The 22,056-nt window shown below is 42.3% G+C and overlaps 2 protein-coding genes across 2 annotated transcripts in view; both read right to left on the bottom strand.

The window, feature by feature from the left end:
* klhl26 (kelch-like family member 26) overlaps positions 1 to 6,340 on the bottom strand; it is a 7,057-nt gene extending 717 nt beyond the window's left edge. Inside the window, exons 1-3 of the mRNA XM_083647125.1 lie at positions 6,167 to 6,340; positions 3,594 to 3,776; positions 1 to 2,966 (exon numbers count right to left, since the gene is read on the bottom strand). The exon at positions 1 to 2,966 is cut by the window's left edge and continues 717 nt beyond it. Coding sequence (XP_083503251.1) covers positions 1,385 to 2,966; positions 3,594 to 3,776; positions 6,167 to 6,216 — 1,815 coding nt within the window. The 5' untranslated portion in view covers positions 6,217 to 6,340 and the 3' untranslated portion in view covers positions 1 to 1,384. The remainder of the gene's footprint in view (positions 2,967 to 3,593; positions 3,777 to 6,166) is intronic.
* Positions 6,341 to 8,271: 1,931 nt separating this feature from the next.
* Positions 8,272 to 21,268, bottom strand: il12rb1 (interleukin 12 receptor subunit beta 1). Its single transcript, XM_083647144.1, has 15 exons — positions 21,137 to 21,268; positions 19,543 to 19,666; positions 17,754 to 17,929; positions 17,244 to 17,374; positions 17,081 to 17,120; positions 16,653 to 16,775; positions 15,943 to 16,019; positions 14,599 to 14,833; positions 13,932 to 14,057; positions 12,284 to 12,394; positions 11,951 to 12,103; positions 10,283 to 10,438; positions 9,818 to 9,893; positions 9,448 to 9,520; positions 8,272 to 8,712 (listed from the first exon to the last, which is right to left on the bottom strand). The coding sequence occupies exons 1-15, from the start codon at positions 21,240 to 21,242 to the stop codon at positions 8,377 to 8,379; spliced, it is 2,043 nt and encodes a 680-aa protein (XP_083503270.1). The 5' UTR covers positions 21,243 to 21,268; the 3' UTR covers positions 8,272 to 8,376.
* Positions 21,269 to 22,056: the final 788 nt, after the last annotated feature.

Raw genomic sequence — 22,056 nt, 5'->3', positions numbered from 1 at the left:
AAGAAACGACCAGAAGAGATACAAAGATAATGTGTGGAATAATGATCATATTCCATGTTGAAACACAGCAAGCTTTGTGTCCATTTGTGCAACAATTACTATAAATTGATATGTAATATTATGATAAATTGATATGTGACTTGTGGATAAATAGACTTAGGTACAACTGTAAGATTTTCAGGTATAGGGTTCTTGGTTCCTTGACTGGTAAAACTAACATGAAACATAATATTACAAGAAGCAAACTAACAAACCGGGAAAAAAAAGATTCCAAGTGCTAAAATTCAGTACAATCAAAATGTCCATCATTTAAAGACATTGTAACATTGTATTGTACATTGAAATTTACAAGTTTCATTCCTATACGACATTTCCGCCACTTGTAAATGAACAAATGTTGTCAACCTACTCTGATGATGATTACTCTTTAATGATGAGCAGGAGACTTAAGCCCTTCTTTGGCAAAATTACAACACTTTTACAAACCAGGGGCAACCGGCGCAAAGCACCTTAGGTTAAGATTTTCCTTAGAATCCGAGTTAAGGTGTCCATAAAATAAAATCGGTTGTACAAAACACCCTTAAATCTTCTCCTTAAGGTTGAACATTTGAAGGAACATGTAAGCACAAGATTTAAGGGTGTTTTGTGCAGCAGATTCTATTTTATGGACACCTTAACTCAGACTCTAAGTAAACGGTGCTTTGTGCAACCGGCCCCAGATCCTTTATGTTTCACAAATATAAAATGGTGAAGTTCAGGTAGTGACATTTTGGAAGAGAACTAAGTTTTACTGGCTCATTCGCTCCATCCAGTAACAGTAGCTGGAAATGTTCCTACTAAAGTGGCAAGTGTAAGATAATTCCCATTAGCCATAATAAAGCAAGCACAAGTTTGGAAATTGCCTAAAAATCAATCCAGAAAATTATTATATTGCACAAGATTACGCGGAACTTCAGAGGACTCAAGCCCTGAACTTATCAAATACAAACCACTACTTTTGTTGTTGTTGCTGAATTGTAACCTTATTTCTCTAACATAAATGTGTCTCAACACAGACTGTTGAGTTCATTTTCACATTTAAAAACTAAATAAAAAACAAAACAACAATATCCAAATGAGCTTGGTTTTATACAGTTCTGACCACAGGTTAAACATGATACTGTACTGTAGCATTCATTACAAAAACCTCAACCATAGGACCAGGAGGGACAGGGAAGTAATACATTGTTTATGTTGTTCAATTGCTTTTCAGCCATTCCCTCAAAAACCACACGCACGCACGCACCTACAGTAGCTTATACAGTCTTCACACCTTGTATTGAGTCAACAGTTAGCAGCAAGAGCACATGGAATCATGTGGTCACAGTGGGCAGGTCAGAACACGTTAGCGTTGCGTGGTGGTTTGTGGAAGTATAATCGGTGTACACGCAATGCCAGCAAAGGACTCTGGGAAGTGCAAATCCCTCTCCCACTCGTCTGTCTCCGTGTTGTACACCTGCACGATGCTCGTGACATTATTCAGGTGCCAGTTGTAGCCCCCGACGATGTAGATCTTTCTGTCCAGTAAGCAGCAGCCTGCCTCCGACTGCCCCGCCCGCATGGGACTGACGGTGGTCCACTGGTCGCTCTCGGGAACGTAATACTCCACCGCCAGCACGTCAAAACAACGGTCGACGTGGTCCATGCGACCGCCCAGGGCGTAAACTCGCTCCTTGGAGCTGATCATGGCGTGGAGAACCCTGGGTTCGTTCATGGGAGCTCTGAAGTCCCACTGGTCGGCCGCCGGGTCGTAGCAGTGGAGAGTTTTCTTGTCGTCCAGTGAGACGCCGTAACCCCCCGAGATGTACAGCTTGTCCCCGCAGGTGGTCCCCGCGTGACCCCAGATCCTGCGTTTCAACGCCTCCACGTAAGTCCACTCGTTCTTCTTTGGGCAGTAGCACTCCACGGACGACAGGCTGCCGGATCGGTCGCGTCCGCCAGTGGCGTACAGACGTCCGTGCAGCATGTTTAGCTGAAACTGGATACGTCCCTCCTGCATGGGCTGGATGCGCAGCCATTGGCTCAGGTGCGGGTCATATCGAAAGCAGCTGTCCACTGCCCCCTCGCCGCTTCGGTACTGTAAGTGCTGCCCGCCGACAACGTAGACAAAGTTGTCGAGCACGGCGACGCAAGCGTGGCTGCAGCCCGTCTCCATCTCCGTCAGCTCTTTGAACTGACGAGAAGCGATGTCGGGCAGATAGTACACCTTGGTGCTCACCGTGCGGTCGTTATCCGTGTAGGGGGTCCCGCCGAAGGTGATGAGCGACACGACGTCGGAGCGGATCACCGTCCGCGGGGACTGCATCTCGTGCTGTCGGAAGGGCAGGATCTGGTAGTTGAAGGCCTCGAGGAGATACTGCCGACACAGCACGTCCTCCACCATGATGTCCACCGTCTGGACGCTGTCCACCAGCTCCGACGAGCGCATGAGCGGGAAGCGCACGTGGCAGAGCACCCCGTTGGCCTGAGCCCGGCGGGACTCGTCGTGCCGGAGCCATCGGATGGCGGCGTGAAAGAGATCAATCTCGCTGCAGTTCTTCAGCTTGTTGGTCTGCAGGAAGAAGACCAGGCGCTCCATGGGGATGTGCAGGAAGTCGTCCTCCTCTGCAATTTGGAGGAAGTGGCGAAAGGTGAAGGCGTCCACCGACTCCTTGAGGGAAGACAGGTTGAAGGTGGTGGCCATCTGGCCGATGTTCAGACAGGTCTCCACGCTCATCGCCGACTTGAGGAACTCCTCGCACAGCTCCACGACCGGGACCATCTGGAGGAAGACGGCTGCCCCGAGGACATCTTGAATGCAGTCCAGGTCGAGAGTAACCTCTGCACTATAGGCAAAGTCAATGATATGTTTCAGGCCTCGGGCGGACAAGCCCTTCAGCTCAATTGTATCCTGGTTTGACTCCCTCATACCTCCGGTAAACATCGCTCTGCAACGCAAGAACGAAAGCTGGTGAGTTGAGTGACCCTAGAACTCCATTTCATCTAAACACAGGGTTCCCATCATAGCCCAGATGTAAACGTCCAAGAATTTTCCATGACTTTCCATAACTAAATCAGAGCACTTCCACCAGCTAAAAATGGTTCTTCCTTCCTGGTTTGATGTTTTTCTGAAGAGGTGAGCTCTTTGGTTTCCACTACAGCTGGACTGAAAACCACCATCTAATGGGAAAAATGTGTGAAACAAGTTGTAAAATACAGTCTGCTATATTTCTGTAAAGTGACCAATTTGTAAAATGTCATTGACCTCAGGGATTTATAAAATTCCCTGATTTTCCCCGTCTAGAATACATCAAGATATCCAAGAAATTCAGTGACTAGTGCGAACCCTGTAAACATGAATTCAGTGGAGATGAGTCAAATGAGACACAAAAGAGGGAGAGGGAGAGTGTGAGAGAGAGAGAGAATGAGAGAATCATTTTGGAGTGCATTTCATGTTTCCCTCAGCCCTATCTTGTGGATCTAGGGATGCATGCACTCTGTGTAAGTGCTCTGGGTGAGAGAGAGCATCAGCTGAGTGCCTCACATTTTAAATGAGAAGCATGAGACAGGCTAACCTGAAGTAGTCACTGCAGGAGGCCAGCACTGCCTTGTGGACATGGAAGCGTTCCTCGTTGATGGCCAGCACCACGTCTAGCAGCTGGCCCTGGGCTCGCAGGACGGACAGGCCCTGCAGGAGGGTGGCGCTGTGGCTCGGTGCTGAGAAGGTGCAGCGCAGGGTGCTGTTCTTGTTAGCCATACTGGAAGAGAAAAAAAAGTGAATTCAGGGCTCCTAAATGTTTTCCATTTAATGTCTCACTACTATAACTAGGTGAAGGGTGCGGCTCACAATTGCTCATTTGTGGATCATGCACAAGCTGTGCGAGCGCGTGAAGCATGCGAGGCACGCTAGAGCGTGCGAAGCGCACGATATTTCCAGTAGCAATAAGACAAAGGGGGAATCTGCACACCACAAAATAAAGCGTGGGTGCAAATGGAGGAAAACATCTCAAAATGTGAGAACAAAAGCTCCATGCGACACTGCTATGAAAAACACATGGTAATGGTCTTGTAGCTTAAATAGACTGGGGTTTTATTTTGGAGGTTTTGTTCTGCCATTTTTCCCCAGACCTTAATACAGATTTTGTTCTTTTTTCCTATATCTATATCTATATCTATATCGATATATATGCCAGTCAGGTGGAAATAAGATTCATCATGGGTAGAAACGACATCGGCGCAAGTAGGTAGCTACCACAGGTAGAAACCAGATGCAGGTAGAAACGATATCACCAATGTTAGAAGGACATTGATGCAGGTAGAAATGACATCACCGGTCCGTGAGTAGAAACGTCATCAGGTCACATAGAAACATCATCATCGTGTCATCACTTCACTTGCTACTTGGGATTCGTAGAGGACGATCATTCCGCAACAACAAACCACATTTAAAGTAGGTGTAAAGACACAAGATATTCATTTAAAGAGAGTCTACATGTGTAGAGGGATTAGACAATAATTCAAACTTTTAAGATGAAAATTATATCTATGTATCTATATAATCGTCAAAAATCTGAATTGGCTTATTTGCAAATTAAGTAGATACAAAAAAGCATACAGGAATGTATTGCAGCTTACTTCGTCTATCTGAATGAAGAAATTAACAGAATGAAAATACTGTAGGTTGTGGTCATAACAGGCTGCATAAGAATTCAAGGGGACACAATCTGGGCTGATCTTGACAATAATAGACTGGACTGACCAAAGTCAAGGATGTTTAATATAGGCTATCTAGTATCTATCAGAATGTATTTCTGTAATTGCTATCAAAATGACTATGTGCAACGTTAAACAGTTCATTGATGAGATGACTGATAGTGTCACTTTCATTTCACACCACTTTGTAAGTTTGTATAGACCAAATCAGCGGGATGTTTACATTTACTTCCGGGTACCCCTGAGGTCCACACATTATAATGGCGGTGGACGGCACAAACTGACATGTTGAAGACAAAAACAGACAAAGAAGACAAAAATGGTTCGTCCGTGTTGTGTTGTTGTTTAATATCATTCATAACAACACTTTCACTAACGTTAGTGGAGACCAGACTAGCTAATTTACCTGTTGGACCAGACTAGAGTAGACTTGAAGCTAAATTAAATTGACCTGGCGTCAGTAGCTCTGTCTGTAGGCTCTTTCGCCGAGAAGAGCCTGGTGACGCGAGGTTACTCTGTCTGTAACGTAAAAAAACAGCGAGTTTGACAGACAAACAAACTTTATTAGCTAGCTAACACTACATAAAACAAACACAGAAGAAAGGCTAGATACGTCGGACAAGCATGTTTACCAACCGTTTAACCATTTAAATTGAAAGTAGTCGGCCGAAAACAACGAGAGGGTTTGACAGCATTTATATGACAACACGCACATTTAAACCTGCCGCCTTTCCCAAGTGGTACCCGGAAGTAAATTTGTTTACATGGTGACGTCACGGTGATTTGGTCTATAGTCTTGACTCTTGCACAATATTATTATTTGTTGTGTTGTTGTAACATTACACCCAATACCCGATGTTACTGCCCAGTGTTTTGTCGGTTTCATGTTGCATTTTAGGCTATCAATTAATCATGACAATGACATCAATAGCAGCGGTGTTAATTGCTTTAGATTAGATACTGTAACAGCTAGTTATCAAGCATAAGGAGACGGCATCCACCTCGTGCACAGGTGAAAATATAGGAGATGGCGATGCAATGCAAATGTCACGTTTACTAACTGGTCCGATAGCCTTATTGGTCATATCAAATACCGCCACAGCAGACCAGTTGGGTGTCCTCCTATCGATATCAGAAAACAGTGGAATCAGCCTCACCGTTTGATACTATCGACACAAACCCAAGCAGCTGGCTCCACGAGGCCAGACATCCTCAGTGTTTCCTGGAACACTCCCGCGGCTATCTCTCCGTGAAGTGACCAACAACAATCTCACACTATTTGACTTCCGGTTTAGCTATTTTTAACCCTAACCCTAACCCTGACCCTGACCCTAAAAACCTAACCCTAACCATGAAACAACCTAACCAAAAAAATTGTTGCTGGCTAAATTTGTTGCTAGCTTTATCCTGCACACCCCTCGGGGCTCTCTCTCACCTGCTCTGCGAATGTTTTGAAGCAAAATCCCCGCCGTCCGACTCCGCCATCTTCTAGCACAGAGCAGCAGCAAGCATAGGGCATTTTCACACGCATTAATACCACAAGGTCATCGGCGTAATCGGCCCGTTCGTGGATTGAAGGCATCCAGCCTGCAGACACAGAGAGAGGGAGAACGCTACCGGCTGTCTGCTGCTGTCCTGTGCTGAATATGATAACCTGTCTGTCTGTTAAGTGCCAGTGCCAGCTGTAGCCTAGTAGTGTACGTATGGTCTGTACTGACACTTTCTGGTCACTAGGGGGCGCCACAGTCATAGACTATTAGACTGGTTCCCAATCTGGGGTCCAGGAACCCTCAGAGCTCCGTCAGAGGGTTCCTGTGGGTCCTCAGCTAAACAGGGACATTACTTACTTACAACTTTGCAATGCATATATGCCTTGTTACTTTGTATATGTCATGTGTTCAAAAAAAAGTTGCAATGTAGCAAAAATAGCTGCTACTGCTATGCTAATAGCACAGTGGTTCTCAACATGGGGTCCGGCCGGGGACCACCAGGGGTCTTTGGGGGGGTATCAAGTGGTCCCCAGCTTCACCATTATTTAATTTACAGGAAGTTAAACAATTAGACAATGTAGAATAATGTTTTGATCAGCCCCGCCCACTTGACCCAGTTGTTTTACCCATCGACCTATATAACTCAATGGTTTTACCTGCTCACTACTGTACTATCACAGGAAGTGTAAACACAATAGGAAGTAACTGGCTGACCCCTGTGTTGGAACATAAGGTGAATAGTTTGACTGTTATCTCTCTATCTACAATAGATTGTCATGATTCTGGGCCAAATCATAACTAACAATAAACAATATTATCAGATTTGGGTTCGAGAGACAAAATCTCATCAAATGGGGGGGGGGGGGGGGGGGTCTGTGGCTGTAATGTGGACTAAATCAGGGGTCCTATTTGACTATATTATTGTCAGTAATAATGATGTAGGCAATCAAGTAAGGATGATCCTATTTGCAGCATCCAGAAATTGACAGAACAATCGCAGGACTGTGTGCTGGTCTAAATAATAGCCTATCTGGTATAAACAGTGAAGCCATGACTCTGAATCTAACCGCACACAGCGCTTATCAGTCAGGCTGCTGTCTGTGGTCAGGACAGATTATCCTCATCTTGATGTGGGGACAGATAAATTGGCTGTCAGATTATCATGCTCCTCCAGTAGGCTATGCTGCAAACTAAATAAGGGGACTTAAGGAAAAAAAATGCTTCTTTGAGCAGAAATTAAATGCAGAGTGATGGAAAATATTTCAAATCTGTCATCACTTTTGGCAAAGCAACATGACATATTAACTGTCAAAGGTTAGGTTGAAATTCCACAGAAGCAGTAAAGTCCTATCTGGTTATGAGTGAGCAAACGTCACCTTGCACATGTACTTTTTTTTAGGTCAGTGTTTTGACCACTTCCCGTCACCTCTTGTCTTGACACACACACACACACACACACACGCACACGCACACGCACACGCACACGCACACGCACACGCACACGCACACGCACACACACACACACACACACACCTACACACACACACACACACACACACACACACACACACACACACACACACACACACACACACACACACCAGACAAGTGTCAAGAGGAAGTTGGGGGCTTCTTTTACTGTTTTTTCAGCCTCTAAATTGTTAAGCCATCACTTTCAATCCTTTCTTCTTCTACGTTGCTCAGATTAAAATGTTCACTCACCAAAGCTGCAACACTTTGCAGATGATATTCCATCTGCACTTTGCTGATGTTGTTGCAGAAAAATCATGTTAACTGGTGTTTCTCTCAACTCAAGGCTAGTTTATAGTCTGGGTATGATCGATGCCTGATGAAAATGTAATATATCACCATGCGAAGCACTGCAATAGTAAAACTTTTTTTCTTTTCTTTACTTGTTTCTTGTCTTGAGAGCGGGGCTTTTCAGCCTTCATAGGTGAAATGTGTTGATAGACACCTCTTCCTAACACTGTCCTCCAGCAGTTAAACATTTTATTGCAGAACAGAGTACAGCACATACATTGAGTTTTAAAGCTAGAAATCTCAGCATCTGGATACATAATCATTGAGTCATTCTTATTATAGGATTATGGTCATTATCTGCTTTGGGGCAGTAAAACCCTTGCTCATATGCCCTTTAAGAGGAGTCTGCCTTCACATCGAAGACCAAGCCATTCCTGTACATCAGCACTGTGATCTCATCTCCCTGTCCGAGGTCCATCACGTCTGAGTCTCTGGACCGCCTCACTGCCTGACTCTTATAGCCGGGACTCAGACACTCCTCGCTGGCTCCCTCTGAGGTTGTGGAATCGTGTAGAATCCTCTCATGCTCCATGTCTTCTTCAGTGGTGTCATCGGGTTCCCACGCCTCCCCCAGGACAGTGGTTCCTTCCAGATCCTCAGGCGTCTGCACGGACCTGTCCTCTGGTTGCAGCGTTAGCTCATGTACCTCCTCTTTCATCTCCGGCATCTCCTGTGGAGATCACATTGGCAGAGGATGGTATCAGTCTCAAATGAATAATACACTTTATTGAAAACTCACTCTGATTGGTCAGTGGAGAGACCTTCTGAGGTTTGTTACTTCTGCATGATTTCTGGATAAAGAAGGTTTTCCACCCTACTGGCAGTACTGACGCTATATACAGCACCGTTTCCCAACCTTTTCCAACTCATGGCCCACTTGAAAATCGCAACAAACAAAAACAAACAAACAAAACAAAAAAGCGTCCCACATCTGACCGTAACAATAATAGGATGCCAAATAATCTGTTCTCAGGAGCTGATAAAAAAGGAGCTGTCCATCAGCACCACACAGATGTCAGATAAAGTGAGGGGCTGTCTGCAATAGGCTAACAAATTATTGATTACAAATTAAATAATGTGTCATTCAACAATGGAGAAGTGCATTCTGATACATAATGATCATAATACCGGTAGTAATAATGATAATAATAATAATAATAATAATAATAATAATAACATTAATAATGATAATAATAATAATAATAATAATAATAATAATAATAATAATAATAATAATAATGAGAAAAAGAAAAAGAAAATCGCAATGTTTGGCAAAGGAATTGGCAGCCCACTTGCAATAACTTGACGGCCTGCCAGTGGACCCCAGCTCACAGGTTGGGAATTTCTATGCATTAGCAAACGAAAAACTCCTCAGGCAAAGCATAAATCCATGTCTAAGAGTTACCTGATTCCCTGGTTGAAAGGTGTCTGTTAGAATGACAGGTATCGGCACAGGAGGGAAGATCCTGTTTTTGATTCTAAAAATTAGAGCAGAATAGAAACTGTCAAACAGGATCAACCAGGATGAATTAAAGAGCAAAGACAAAACAGCTAATCAACTAGAATTTCTAACATTATAAGGCAGAATATTAAACTCAACACATCTCTCTGACACATCACATGTATATTTGATCCAACAATTGTTAGTCTTCATGTGAATGAGATAGAACAGAGTTATTAGTCCTCACACATATATATTTATGTCCTCATGTAGAATGTTTACAACATTTTGTCAAAAAGCAACGGTCATGTGAAAAACAGTGAAAGCCACTCACCTCTTTAAGATGATGGTGCACAGTAGTACTGAGGCTAAAAAGAACCCAAACAGCAAGCTGCTAACAGTCAGCCACACTAAGTTGGGAAAAACATAAGATAAATTAGTAGCCTCATATGGAAATCACATTAACTTGTTTACCAGTGGTGTGGTAAACAATTGTCAATCAACCTTGCTCAAGTCCCAAGTCAGTCCAAATGTAGATTACCAAGTAAAGTCAGAACAATTCAAGTCCAGTATCAAGTAAATATCTTATAGAAAACTAAATATCTAGGTATTTCAATAGGATAAAAAACACTGCATCATGGGGTTTGATATTTAGTTTCAACTTTAGATTTTTTTTGTCAAAACTAGAAACCTTTTCAAGTCAAAATCAGGTCCCATGTCACCACCCAACTCAAGTCAAGTCTTCTCTCCATGCATCAAGTCAGGTCTAAAGGGATTAAAAGTATGACTTGTCTCATACCGTTGACAGTATTCTCGGGCGCTGTGTGGATGAATCTAAAGGCTTTGGGTCCGGCTCCCACTCTGGTTACTCCGGCCAGGCTGATGTTGTATCTGGACCCCGGCGCCAAGTTATCCAGACGACATTCTGTGCTTGATGCTGATATATTATAGCACTCTAATTAAATGAGAGATGGAAAGACACCCAGTATGTAGCAAAGTGATTATGTATTAAAGTACACTAGTGATGTACTAAAGTGATGTATGTAACAAAGTGATTAGCTACATGGCCATTTATTATGTTGAGTTAGTTTCACACATTCACAGGCAATTGAAATATTGTGTACCAAAAACAAATAATTGAAAAAAGGATTCTTGTCTTTAATCCTGTAAAATGTTTCATAGATTATTTTGTCCACCAAGCAGTGACTGATGAATGAAGTGTTATAAACAGAAGTGTACTGTATGAATTTATTTATAGTGATTTGTATACAGTAATTAGAGATCTCCATTAGCTAACAAAGTAATTCCTGGGTTAAAAAAAAAAAAAAAAAAATTACATCTACACTGAGGGGGGGATCACAGTAGTTTGCTTTTCAGAATTGTTCTTCCAAAATCCATGTTACAAATTATGCTTTCGATTAAAAAAAAATGCAGATTATTATGTTAAAGGATAATGCTGCTGTTTCTTATTGCATTACTTACCATCAATAAATCATATGAAAATAATCAAATCAACAATGCAAGTGCCAACCGTGCTGTCTGGCTCCAAAAGTTGGCGACAGTCAAGATGCCAAACTCGAGGCTTTGAAACGGGAGTCCACAAACCAATGATGTCACGGTGGCTACATCCATATTTTTATACCGATTTGTTTCCGACATCCCGTCACGTTCCCCTTTTATACCGCGTTCATGAATGACAACTTGGACCGCCGGAAGTTTCAACATGGAACCTCCGCCCATCATATTTGTGTTCACGCTGCACTTCCCGCTCTGGGGGAAAAAACAAACACAGGCTATAGGTTGCTATAGCAACCTGTGTTCAGTTAGCATTGTAGCTACCTACTAGCTAACAATGCTAACCGAACATGCTGAATGCTGAATTTCACATAGTACTCTAATCAGAGCAAAAAATAGATGACAAATGAAGACATCAAATTTTGTTAAAACGTCAACAAACGTCTTTATAATAATTCTGTGATTACCATAAATGATACAAGTCGCCATTTTGATGTGGCTATGACGTCAACTCGGACAAAGCGGAGCTCTGAATGATACCAGAATTTCCGATCTGTAATCCCGACGTGGACGAGCGTTCAATTAACTTCTGAGGTCGGAACCATGCATTTTTTCCAGCGGTCCGAGTTGCCATGAACGCGGTATTAGCCTTCAAACTGGAAGTCATTGGCTCCAATCGGCTACATGGACGAGACTTGTTAGCAAAACAAATTCATTGCTGATTTTGTTATTATCTTAATAGGATTTGTTGACGGTAAAAATGATTTAAAAACACGAGCCTTAAGACCTATCCTTTAAGTCAGAATCAGAATCAGAATCAGAATTATTTTATTTGTCAAGGTATGTTGTCAGATACTAGGAATTTGTCTTGGTGTGGTTGGTGCTCTTGTGACATTGATAAGAACAATTATACGATAAGTAGGAGTAGGATTGCGTGAAATGAATTTTGCACCTTCAGCCTTGTCTTGCGGACTGGTTCTCATGCTGCACACAACATAGTGTGTGAGGAAACCTTGCTGCTCTTCAGAGGGAATGGCTTTCCAAGTCAGGACAGCAGAATTGCGTGTTTCACTTAAAACAGCGAACTCCGGTTTGATGCGGGGAGCTGAAAAGGGAAGGTAGCTTGAAGTTTAGTGTCTAAGAAAAATCCCTACACATAGTTTACTTTTTTTGTTCCATTTCTTATTATTTCTCATTTTGGAAATATTTCTAATAAAGTGCAGTGTGACCCTGTGGATCTTTATGGTCGCAGCATGCAGAGAAATTCCATTTAAATGATGCTTACCACCTTCCTTTTTATAAAAGAGACACATCTCAACTGTCCGTGGTATCTTATTGACGCATCTGTGTTCGAAGTAAAGGTAGCGAACATAGTCTTTCAACTCTGCCTTCATTTCTGTAACAAAAACAGATTTGATTTTATGTGCTGTTCAAGTCAAGTCAACTTATATTGCACCTTAAACACAAAGAATACTTCTGTTACACGGTTAAAGAGTAACTAAGCCCAAAACCTGAATGTGTAGATGGCAATATTATTGCCATCTGCTATTGGCTGATCTTTGATGCCAGGTGACGTCATTACCTGTCATTCCCTAAACTAAAGGTAGGTGACATCACCTGGCACCAAAGATAAGCCAATAACGGATGTCAATTTATACTGTGTATAGCCCCTTATCACAAGCATGTCTCAAAATATACAATCATACAATTTGGGGCAGACATGGGATCAAGTCACTTTGGTCCAAGTCTCAAGTAAGTCCAAAGTCATTTGGTCCAAGTCTCAAGCAAGTCCCAAGTCATTTTGTTTTGCACAAGTCAATTCAAGTCACAGGTTATGTCAAGTCAAGTCAAGTCACAGGTTATGTCAGGTCAAGTCAAGTCACAGGTTATGTCAAGTCAAGTCAAGTCACAGGTTATGTCAAGTCAAGTCAAGTCACAGGTTATGTCAAGTCAAGTCAAGTCACAGGTTATGTCAAGTCAAGTCAAGTCACAGGTTATGTCAAGTCAAGTCACAGGTTATGTCAAGTCAAGTCACAGGTTATGTCAAGTCAAGTCAAGTCACAGGTTATGTCAAGTCAAGTCACAGGTTATGTCAAGTCAAGTCAAGTCACAGGTTATGTCAAGTCAAGTCACAGGTTATGTCAAGTCAAGTCAAGTCACAGGTTATGTCAAGTCAAGTCACAGGTTATGTCAAGTCAAGTCAAGTCACAGGTTATGTCAAGTCAAGTCACAGGTTATGTCAAGTCAAGTCAAGTCACAGGTTATGTCAAGTCAAGTCGTGTCCCTAGTTAAGGCAAATCAAGGCCCAAGTCAAGTCACCCCCCCCCCCCCCGCCCAAGATACTGCAGTCTTACCTTCCTTTACAAAGAAAAAATACATTCAATTTGTATTATAACTAGAAATCTCACACGCTGTGAACTATTGCTTTAAGAGGAAGCAGTCCCAGACATCAGCAGTTAAAAGTAGATCACCTGCAGCTACAGGCTGTGTTGTGCAACAATCTAAAACCTGCTGGTAACTTGTCAAAATAAGTCATTTTGGCTGAGGAAGGAAGTTAAGTAGATTTGCGGCTACTTTCTCTAAGACCTTTGAAAGCTGTTGTTGATGTACTGTGGAGACAGTGTGCATCATAGAAATGATTGAGACTTCAATTACATGTTAATGGTCAGGTTCTGAAGGCCTACAAAGGAAGATTTACAGTAGGCTCTGACTGTTGCAATCAGTGGAATTAGTTCTATACAGCAACTGTTGTGATCTATTTATTTATCCACAATTGAATGAATATACTGTAACTTGACATCACTAATGTCCAGACTTAAGACACATTAGTGCAGTTGATTGTTGTCGTTTGATGTCCTTTGTCGTGTGTGGAGCACGATGAAGCTGTTCGTTAACAGAACTGTATGTAGCTACTGTATGTAGTACGGACTTACTTGTTACATTACCGCTTGCTTTTAAAGTTCTCAATGTCTCTGGCATTGTCTCCCCATCTTGAAGCTCGTACCACTCTAGACAAGTTCTATTGGGAACTTTGACTGTTGATAATGGTTTGTCACAAGCTGTTGGGGGTGGAAAAGTAACAACATGGCTGTTAAGCACTGGTTCTGCTGAAGGATAAATATACCAAACCGGTCTCACAGTAGTTTGTGTTGTCAGTCACACACTTCAGTTTCATCTATTGAATTGTGTAGCCTACATTCCCCCCCCTCCCCCGTGACACTCAAGACGACTTTCAAAGTAGTATATTTCAGTTGGAAGTTGTGTGACATTCAAATAAGCTACATTTCAATCATAAGTAACATTTAATGTGTTTTTGTTGCAAAATCGTGTCCATGTATACAAATGTATAGATTAGATTTGTGTGTGGCTGCCAACATGAACTGCCATGAGGCCATGTTGAATACATGCTAAATAAGACACTTTAAAATGCAAAGACTCAAAGAGCATTTTGAAGGATGCAAGTGTGTGTGTGTGTGTGTGTGTGTGTGTGTGTGTGTGTGTGTGTGTGTGTGTGTGTGTGTGTGTGTGTGTGTGTGTGTGTGTGTGTGTGTGTGTGTGTGTGTGTGTGTGAGGTGCGTACCGTACATACAGTAGCCTTACTTTTCAAACCTTTGGCTGGTTTGACTGGAACCAGTACATTTGCAGCAGGAGATGCCCCTGCTGCATTGATGGCAGTAACGGATATGTTGACGAAAGATTCAGTCACACGAGTGCTGTATTCAGTGGTCTGGACTTGTTTCACCTTCTTCTTCTTTGGACAAGGACATCCATGAGAAGCCTGGGTGTCTGTCACATTGTAATGCACTCCTCCCACTGCTGCTGCATGTGGCATAGCCTGAGAAACAGGATATGGAGCCCAGTTCAGACATACAAGGCCCATGATCCATCACTGCTGCATGTGGCATAGCCTGAGAAACAGGATATGGAGCCCAGTTCAGACATACAAGACCCATGATCCATCATAGCCTGAGAAACAGGATATGGAGCCCAGTTCAGACATACAAGGCCCATGATCCATCATAGCCTGAGAAACAGGATATGGAGCCCAGTTCAGACATACAAGGCCCATGATCCATCATAGCCTGAGAAACAGGATATGGAGCCCAGTTCAGACATACAAGGCCCATGATCCATCACTGCTGCTGCATGTGGCATAGCCTGAGAAACAGGATATGGAGCCCAGTTCAGACATACAAGGCCCATGATCCATCACTGCTGCTGCATGTGGCATAGCCTGAGAAACAGGATATGGAGCCCAGTTCAGACATACAAGGCCCATGATCCATCACTGCTGCTGCATGTGGCATAGCCTGAGAAACAGGATATGGAGCCCAGTTCAGACATACAAGGCCCATGATCCATCCTCTCCCCTTCTCTCTCTCTCTTTTCCTTTCATTTCTTTTACAACAGTCACTAATAGTGCAGCCCCCTCTGGGCCAATCAGTAAATCAATGACAAATCCTTATGGCAGGAAAACTGTTATTCACACAAAGTGGAACTGAAGGCATTTTGGAGAGCAAGGATAGTTGATATATGTAAAGTACTAAAGAAAAGTTACTTGAACCTGCATTGTGGGAGATATGAAATAATACTTTTGACTTTAGCACTAATGAGTGCCATTTTCAAAATGTGTGAAAGTGAAAATGTATTGAAAACAAGTTACCGGTAAAATATCTCACTCTGCTAGTAGATGTTCTTATTGCAATAACATGCTTTCTTAGATGTCAAGCATGAAAACTAGTCTGTGTTTGCTCTCCAAGACAAAAGACACCACACACACACACACACGCACGCACGCACGCACGCACGCACGCACGCACGCACACACACACACACACACACACACACACACACACACACACACACACACACACACACACACACACACACACACACACACACGTTGAAAATGAGAGTATAGTTTCCCTTCACTAGCTAGCTTACCTTCCAAGTTAGGATTAGCATTCGAGTGCCGTTGTTAATCTTCCTGGTGGTCAAGTTAACTTCAGGCTGTTCAGGTTCTGCAATAAAAACAGATGTTTATACTGCTGGTGATGGTGAGCAGACAGCATGTCCACATGCTTTCGATGAATAGCCTGCAAATTAATTGGACCCCCGATCCAAACTGATCTAAAATTCCATAAGGGAGATAGATGTTTTTAAGCAAGGGTTATACAATTAATTGATTTCTCTGTTTGGTCCACAGTGCAAAACATTTTCTAGTTTCACAATAACGGCTCTAAAATTGTTTTTGCCTCAGTCCACCACTACTTGCTGCTGACACAGCGACTGGCATGACCACCGACTCCGCCCGCTAGCGAATCGCAGGAGCAGCTACCAGCTCGATCAGTCCATACAAATTCAGAAAACAGAATTTAAATTCAGTCGTCTGCCGGAACAAATCCCATCACTTTCAATCTAAGTCATTTACGCAAACACAAGATCTCAAGTCAAGACTTTAGAAAACTTTAAGTCATCAAAGTAGATGTCAAAGTCAAATCCCAAGTCACCAGAACCCAAGTCAAGTCTCAAGTCTCTTCATGCATCAAGTCAAGTCTCAAGCAATTTTGACTTGAGTCTGACTCAAGTGGTCTAAGTCATGTGACTCAAGTCCCCACCTCTGAGCCCCGCATTCAGGTAAGAACATGATTCACCTGCAGGAACAATCTGAACTGCGGACCAATCGCTCCACAGTGAGTTGCTGGCCTGGATGGAACGCTGTCTGACCTCAACCTGGTAAGATGAACGCTTCTGGAGATTCACAACACTGACCTGGTCTGTGATAAACCGAAAAAACATGCAGATTCGTAAAGGAAAACCATGACATTCTCTAGTTGGTTATGCCCCACCCTCAACAGAGACCTGTGACACCTGGTTGAAGAATGGTAACATTGCTGACCAGTGAAGCTCGCTGTTTCAACTGACAGCTGCCTCTGGAGATAATATTGTCTGTGGGTGGGTGCAATAACTATGTAGGTATGAAAGAGGTAAATTATGACTTGACTTATTCCTGTAGGCTCCTACAGTACGTGGAGAATTAGGCCGCAACCACACACCATCTATAACACATGAGAGTACTTACACATTAACGACTCTTTTGCTGTATTTGTCTTGGTTGTTCTCTATACAATGAGGGAAAAGGTCAAATAGGTTAATCAAGGCAGCAAAAAATGGAAATCAATTCATTACAGACAGTATATCCAGTAAAGCAAATGGATAGAGTTCACATTAAAAATAGCGCTCACATTTTCCATGGTGCCTTCTCTTCGGATCCGCACCTCTGCAAAAGCCGGTTGCTTCTCTGCAGCTCTCCAACTTAAACTGAGGTTGCTTTCTAACCAGGACACTGATATAGTTTGTGGTGCTTCATACTTCACTGTTGAAAAAGGCAAAACAGTTTTTGACATCTGTGTAATTTATTTTTAAGTTGATCATAAAATATGTTTATCTGCAATAAAATGATTACTTATGCCATTGTCCATTATGAGCATACATAGCCTGACATTTTTAAACCAGCCACTTTAGCTGATAACCAACCATTACATAGGGCTCCGTTTCAGCCTAAACATAGATTTAATTAGTCAAATTGTGGAAGTGGCTGTAGTACTTTGGAGTTCATTCTCCACTGTGGCCTGCTATGGATGGAAAATATTGTTTCCTGCCCTCATAGCAAGTTGTGGACTCATTGCTACAAAAAGGACAATAATGCGCTTGTATGTTATGTTGTTGGGTGAAATGAGCAGAGCATCAAGTACCTGTGTGCCCCAGGGTAACAGAGGTCCTGGGTGATGTGCAGCTCGAGTTTCCTGTGTGAGCTGTCACCCATATGTAAACAGGCCGGCGTCGGATCAGTGCCTCCTCATTAATCAGGGATTTCCAGTTCTTGTCGATGCCCTCAATGTCCTTTTCTTTAAAGGGAGGATCTGTCGTGCTGAGTGCATTAGAAATGGCAGAAACACCAATAAAATCAAGGGCGGCAACCTCGGGTCCTGAAAGGTGAAGCCCATGCGGAAGTGCCTTAAAGGAACACTCCGCCCATTTTCAACCAGCTTTGTATCATTAGAACATCAGTAGTATATCAGAAAACTGTAAACTGTTTTGAAGTCTGTCATTTAATTTGACAGTTATTGAGTGTTAAAGTGTGGACCAGTGACATCACTGGTCCACACTAACTCAAATTAATAACTCATTAACTCAAATCAACTCTCAATAACTGTCAAACTAGATGACTGATGAATAGTCTGACAGTTATTGAGAGTTGATTTGAGTTAATGAGTTACAGTACGGCGGGTCTTAACAAGGAAAGCAGTGGGATCCATAATAATGTGCCAAACTCGAGCCTTCAAAACAGGAGTCCATACCAATGGGTGATGTCATGGTGGCTACGTCCATATTTTTATACGGTCTATGAATAAAACAGCTTAGAATTTCCTGGCCTTCTAGATTAAAGGTGTATGTCAGCGTGGGAGGATGGGAACTTCACGGGAGTTTTTCTCTTTGTGCTTTTGAGATGATGCAAAAAGACTTGTACCAGCTAACGTTGCACATCTAAACCATTAATGCTATTACACACATTTTAAATTCAGTACATACAGCACATCTATTACATAAATGTAGTACATAAATGTATTACATAATAGTACATAAATACTGGAAGGCACAATTTTAAGTTGATTAAAGCTCATATCAATACTGTTTTCACAATCATCTGCTGAAAGTGGAAAGTTTCTCTGAGCTGACTGAAAAGGCCATTTTCAACAAGCATGATGACGTCATGAATACTGGAGCCAATCCCTGTCCAGTATTCAGAAGTTAAAGCCCTTGTTTGTATGCTATGATTGGCTAGTTATGTTCTAGAACTTCTAGATAACCGTGATTGGTTGGAATTTTTAATGAGGCAGAATGAGAGAAAGCCATTTTAAGGATTTTAACAAGGTAATTTAACATTTTTATTTATTTTTTTTGGGGGGGGGCATCAGACAAATTATTATTCAAAGAGTATTTTATATACAGTACATATTGAAACATGAAACAACACAAATTGTGTGATTCACGTGAAGACTCACTAATGCAGCCTGCAGCCTCTTTATAACAGCAGCGTCTCGTCTCTAATCTCAGTTCAGAATGGAATCCCTTCGCCTGCTCTCTGAGCAGCTGGTCTGAATGGACAAACTGTGTGAAACATTTCCTGAAGGATCCTATATGCACTAATTTACATGGCCTTACATACAAATAAATGTGTGCAAAATAATGAGATTTACATATAATTTAAATATGGCTTTGACAGGTACAAAGAGGCTGTATCTTTTCGCCAGCTCTGATTTCGACATTTGGTGATATCACTCTTGCCTGTGCAAAACCTTGGTGAATCTGGGCCTGAATATCTTTCAAATATCCATCCGGCAAATTTGTCAACCAAGAACTTACAGGTAACACATGTCCCTCCCGGGTCACTCTACTTTGTGTTAATTTGTGTGCTATCAATCAAAATGGTAGATGTCTCATTTTTAGAACCAAACACCTCAGCTGATACGCCCAACTCACTTGAAGTGAAGGTCATATGTCACGTCGCTCGCAGATGTGTGTATGCTCCATTCACACCTGTAAACAGTCTCACTAAAGTTCCTCCTGAAGCACTGAGGAGCTGAAGGAGCTTCACAAGCCGAGCCTTGGGGGAAGGGAAGGGGGGGGGGGGGGGGGACACATATTAGGAATCATTTCATGTATTTATTGGCTTCAACCTCTATGAAGAATGAAGACAGTTTTGGCTGTAAAGGCTCATGCACACCTTCAGCTTATTGTTACAGATTACAGATGCGTAGGAGGAAATGTCCATCAAGACAAGAGAGAATTCCCACAGACCGACCATTTACAGTAAAAGAAAAAGGGAAGGAGAAGTAAAATTCCCACACACTGTTGTGTGGGGCGGCTGTAGCTCAGGAGGTAGAGCGAGTCGTCACTAATCGCTTTGGATGAAAGAGGTCGGTGGTTCGATTCCCGTCGAAGTGTCGAAGTGTGCTTGGGAAAGATACTGAACCCCAAATTGCTCCTGATGGTGTGCCAGCAGGTGTGGCAGCTTGCCACCATCTGTGTATGAATGGGTGAATGTACCTACTGATTGTAAAGCGCTTTGGATAAAAGCGCTATATAAATGCAGGCCATTTACGATTTTGTGTGCAGGAATCCTCTCTTCTCGTGCCTATATATGGACATTTCCTCGTACACATGTCCTAACAAAAAAGCTGAAGGTATGCATGAGCATAGCAACATCAGCAACAAACCTAAAGCATAGTGAGCAATAACATTGAACACAATGCATGAGCAGAAATCTAAATCGCTTGAAAGCTACAGTCAAAGTGTAGTGCATTGGGTATGAAATGTGCTATCTAAACAACGTTTTACTCATTCCTTTTTAACCTTGCTTTTAGCTGAGTAACGGTCTTATATTTCCCTACTTTTATTGTATTGTGTTTTTATTTAATTTATTTTCACTTTTATATCGGTACTCCTATTTATTTATTTTTTATCTCTTTATTGTTCATTTCTCATTTTAATTTTGCTTTTCCTGTGAAGCAGTACACAGTACAATGCACGGCTACAACGCTGCACTGAATTGTATGAAGTTTGCTGGGTTGACAAGCGTTTCTCTGAAGTTTAGAATTCAGTCAAGCAGATAAAAATGCAAAATAAACCTGAAGCTTGCTAGTCCATGACGTTAAGTAATTTCAAACTCAAATTTCAACCAACAAATGCCCTGTTTGTGGAAAAAAGAACGCAGAAGCATTATACTGTATAAAACATCAATCCGGAGAAAGTGGAGATCTCAATGGAGAGAGATCTCAAGAGATCTAAATGGAAAAGCTTCTGGAAGCTTCTTGATGAAGCTGCGAAGTGCTCCAGCAGTGTGAAGCGGATGGCAGCTGGCAGAGGAAACCACAGGGTGCTGATAAGATAACCTGAGAAGACTTTGTGGCTGATGTTATACTTTCACTGTAGATGCTATCTTCCTTCATACAGCAGGTGTGATTTATACTCAGTATTCAGAATGAGTTGCAGAGAGAGAGGTCAATAGTAGAGCTAGTCTAAAGCCACATAGTGAATTTAAAAACAGAGTGACAGGTTTTGTGTATTCACTTACCTTTGCTGACCACAGTGAGCAACATGATCATGGCAGTGAATCCCTGTAGTGAACTCGAGGTCTTCAGCTGGTCCATGAGGTGCTGTGGAAAGTCTAGAAGGATCATCAAGTCGTCCTCAGTATGTTTGTGAGTCTATATGCAACCTGTCTTCTGGTAACTCAATGAGCTATGCTCAGAAATGTCATAGAGAGGAGTTTCATATCTCTCAGGTCGTATGAGCTGCAGCTAACCACAACTGTTACGGGGGAGGGGGGGACAATTTAGGCAGACAGACACAACAGTCATTCTGAAAGCGTTAGACTCTTTTGTCGGTTTTCACATGTTCATTTCACACACTGCTTCTCCTAGTAAACAGCCTGGTTTACCAGGCTATTGTTCTCCTAGGTTTCCCTTTGAAACGAAAACAAAAGAGAATTTACGATGACTTAAATAGGGAGAGTGATACATCTACATCTGTCCCATGTCCAATGTTTTTATGTCCTCCATTAAGTGAGATACACCGTATATTCCTGGGACTTTAAGCAGGATTTTTCCAGAATTGTGTTGATTGATTCAAGTTTGGTCAAGACAAAAAATTTTTTTTTTTACTAAATGGACTTGAATATGATTTTGAAACCACTTACTTTTAACGGTTGTCTTTTTGGCACTTCAGTCATAGTTCTCCGAAACTAGAAGTAACTACTTTGCGGTTGTATGCCTCCGCCAAAAAGTCAAGTTGCAGTCTCCATCCATGTCTGTCCAGACTTATACAAGCACAAATACCGTGTTTCGCCTCCGCTCCAGTTCTCACTCAACCCGATCCAGAGCTTCAATTTATCATGGAGGAGGATGCTTCTAAGTAGACCTGTCCTCTCCCAACAGTCTTCTGTTGATTTAAAACTCCATCCTTGTGCTTCTCTCTTAAGCTTCTCCAGCAGAA

This window comes from Poromitra crassiceps, assembly GCF_964638095.1.
Source record: "Poromitra crassiceps genome assembly, chromosome: 12".
NCBI lineage: Eukaryota > Metazoa > Chordata > Actinopteri > Beryciformes > Melamphaidae > Poromitra > Poromitra crassiceps.
The sequence above is the reverse complement of the archived record's forward strand: the minus strand, read 5'-3'. Positions and strand labels throughout refer to the sequence as shown.